The 3,561-nt window shown below is 38.6% G+C and overlaps 1 protein-coding gene across 2 annotated transcripts in view; it reads right to left on the bottom strand.

The window, feature by feature from the left end:
- Nucleotides 1–565: 565 nt before the first annotated feature.
- Nucleotides 566–3,561, bottom strand: part of LOC108799148 (arylsulfatase D-like) — a 27,744-nt gene continuing 24,748 nt past the window's right edge. The window contains exon 10 of one of the 2 annotated variants that reach the window (XM_018570965.1): nt 566–984. In XM_018570965.1, the coding sequence (XP_018426467.1) occupies nt 618–984 (367 nt within the window). In that variant the 3' untranslated portion in view covers nt 566–617. Of the gene's footprint in view, nt 989–3,561 lie in introns of both variants that reach the window. The other variant, XM_018570966.1, reaches the window with a different exon arrangement.

The raw sequence follows: 3,561 nt of genomic DNA, 5'->3' as shown, positions 1-3,561 counted from the left end.
CAGCAAGCAAATCCTAGTCCACAAAACAACTTAATCATTAAAGTTATGCACCCCTAGGTTAAGCAGAGTGAGGTATTTAGCAATTTTTAAAGCTGTAATTTATGTTTATTGATATCCCTGTTGTATTCTTTTCAGTTTATTTGTATAATTTTTTTGGCTTTTTTTTTACTTTTTTCACAGTGCTTGATGAAAATTGATTGGCAAAATGATTGAGATAATATATGCAAAGCACCCATCAGAAACCCCTTGTTTATTATTAGTGCCAAGGGCTGCTATAAATTGCTTATGGGGAGACCACCCCAACTCATAAGTGGAAGGCCAACATTTTTACCAATGGCTAATAAGGGTGTAGCATAACCCTTTCTTAGCTGGTGTAATACAAGATTTGCAGCTGTTTTTTTTTTTTTTTTATGTATAGCTCATAGTTCATTGTATTGCGGTTTGTCAATCTGTAGGCTCCTTAATTCATTTTGGGACCCCATCATTGGTTCTATCCCTTATTATAAATATCTGGTGTGCAGAGAGATTGTTGATGTCAGTAACATATGCTAAAATCATGTGTAGAGGCCGGTTTTAGGAGCTACCAGCTAAAACTCAAAAATGAGCTGCAAACCAGATCAGAGTGTGTCTGTCCCATTATCATCTACCTTATTACACCAGCAGAAGGGAAATGTTCCACAGCATGGCTGTAACCATGGCTTCCAAAGATTATTGTAGAAGGATAACTGCTGAGGCACCACAGTGATGGTCTTCTTGTGTTCTGCTACCACAGCCTCTATTTTGTTTATTACCTCTTTATAGTAAGGGTTGGTATGAGATGGAAGAGGCTTGGATTCAGAAGGATCGGCAGATAGTTCAAATAACAGTGGAGGATTGTGGTGAATGACATACTTTCCTTCACAACCACAAAGTAATATATCATAGCAACCCACTGCATCTTGTGGATAAAAAACAGGAGTCACAAAGTGTGCTTTCCAGGTAGTACTACCTAGGGAAAAAAAGAAAATGATTTACTATCACTTAGACCAGAGGTATCCCAGTCTTTATAATGAGTAGGAAGACTGTTCCAACTAATTGGATTGTAGAAATGAAGAGAACATAGATCAATTAAAAGGAAAGCTTTGCCCATTGACAGATAAAATAAATCCTTTGGTAAATCAGCTTCTATGGGACAATAAATATCAAACTACAGTAGCCAAGTCATTTTTATTTTTATTTAGACAGTGCAATTCATTTATCTGGGCTTAAACCACACTGTATTCTCTAGTCGCTTTGACTTTAACATTTTGTTGCCACTGTCCTTATTTTAAACTGAATGTGCTATAAATAGAATCGAAAAGGGGCTGCTAGTATCAATCTTCTATGAATAAAATATCCACAGCAACCTAGGTTCTACCCTTAATAGATGTCATTGTAAATGAATTGGCCATTTTTAAAATTAAAGCAAAAAATAAAATAAAATAAAAAATAGTGCAACCTTTGTTTTAAAAAATAAATATATTCTTTTTGTTATATATGATACATAGTAGGGCCATACCGAATGGTTGGCCAAATTCTGGTCTAAGGGCCCATTCACCTTTGTGTTTTAACATGTGTTAACACACTGTATATTAGAAAGAGACAGAAATATTTTTTTTTGTGAGTCACCCTTATTTGAAGAAGAAAAAATATTTTTAATATCCGTTATATTTTCAGACCAATCATAGGAATGCATCTTGGTGGGATCGTGTGGCACCTTGGCCCCTCCTGTGGTCCCAGGCCTGCACTTTCTCCCTTCCTTTTCTTTTTCCGTTTTCCCCTCCCCGCTTCCTGGAGCTTGGTGGAGGGGGTTTATGGGCATCAGGATGTCCCTCTGTATTCATGGCGTTGGCAAGTAGATCTTCAGTACATGCATTTAAATTATGCTTTATTTGTACCTAAACTACAAACTTTTTCTGAAAATAATATCAGTTTTTCTATATATTGTGTGCTTTTTAGCCTTTTTATCTTCAGGCATCAAGTCTCTCTCCTGAGGTAGCCTTTATAGGCGAAACACTTCAAGAACTCATTCATCAACACTCCAAGACCACACCATACATGCCTTTTTACAGGTTTGGTCTTTATTATTTATATCCAGCTAGTAATATGTGGTCATCCATTTTGAGTTGCTAACCCATATGAGACTTGTTTGCCAAGGACACTGTAACTTGGTTTTGTTGCTTTTAACTATGTACAATTTTAAGAGCTGTATTAAAAAAGGAGAACTATGAGGTGAGTGATTTTCACTCAACCTCATAGTTTGAGCTGACGTGTGACAGTGAAACTGTCACACGTCAGCTCAATAGATCAGGAAGTGAGCGAACGCATACCGTCGCTCGCTCACTTCTTGATCATGTCCCTGTAGAGAGCCGTGCCTGTCACGGCTCCCTGCAGGGATTCTCCCCCCCAATCCTCCAGCGCTGACTGGGGGAACGGACAGACAGGGGCGGGTACAGCTGGCTCCGCCTCTAGATAGGCAGAGCCAGCTGTCACCTAAACATCTGGGTGGATCTCTATATTAATGTCGGAATCCGTCCCGGCTGCGGCAGTCTCAGTATACTTTGAGCTGTAGCTCGCGATATACTGATCTTTGGATCACGGGAGGACGCTAGTTTATGTCCTCCCCTGACCCTTAGGAGAACTATGGGGGAAAACACTTACCCCATAGTTCTCCTTTAATAAAATGTTGTAAATGGTATCCATTGTTGGGCAATGCATTTTTTCAAAATAAAGGTGACTTACAAAAAATCTAATTTCTTTCTCTTTCTAATTTTCATTGTATATTATTGTTTGGGGGGTGATAAGCCCTTATACCTGATTGACTACCCTTCAAGACAATTGTCCACGGACGGCCAGGGAGTTATTCATTACTTAATTATGTGTTAATACACGTGCAAAGTTTTAGATTAGATTAATTTATGTTCACTGGTTGGTGCATTCTATTGTCTTAGATTAGACCTAATTACCAGCTGTCGTTCCGTAGCGCTGCACACCTATTATTATTTACGTGCAAAGTTTTGCCATTGTTTTTAATAGTGCTAGTTTACATAATACGCTGTGCATTGGCATTTGCTGGCCAAATAAAGTTGACGTCCATTCTTTCATCTGTCTATGTGCATTGAAAGGAATGTCAGTGGAGGCCAACCTATAACAATGCACATGTTCAAAGCAATAAAATGTATAAAAATGGAGATGAACTAAAGAGGCTAGCCAAAGCTGTTGCAAGCACTATGACAATTTTACCCGACAAATGAAAAAACATTTAAACCTGTCCACATATTTTGTGAAAGTTAAACTTCATTAGTATTTGTATCTCCCACAAAGTTCATTAGCACACTGCTGTTTAGTGAGGACCTGCAGCTAGCTCCCATGTGATTGCTATTTTTATAGCAATTTTGTTTCCTGTATTGTACCCCGTTTACTATTTAAGAAAAAGTCTTACCACGCATAGGTTTCTTGTTTTCTATGTATCCTGGATTGGTGCAGTAGATCCAAATCTAGCATGGTTGACAGGGCAAATCCCCCCCCCCCCCCCCCCGTTTC

The sequence above is a fragment of the Nanorana parkeri genome, unplaced genomic scaffold, assembly GCF_000935625.1.
Source record: "Nanorana parkeri isolate BGI_ZX_2015 unplaced genomic scaffold, ASM93562v1 scaffold1643, whole genome shotgun sequence".
In the NCBI taxonomy this organism is placed as follows: domain Eukaryota; kingdom Metazoa; phylum Chordata; class Amphibia; order Anura; family Dicroglossidae; genus Nanorana; species Nanorana parkeri.
The sequence above is the reverse complement of the archived record's forward strand: the minus strand, read 5'-3'. Positions and strand labels throughout refer to the sequence as shown.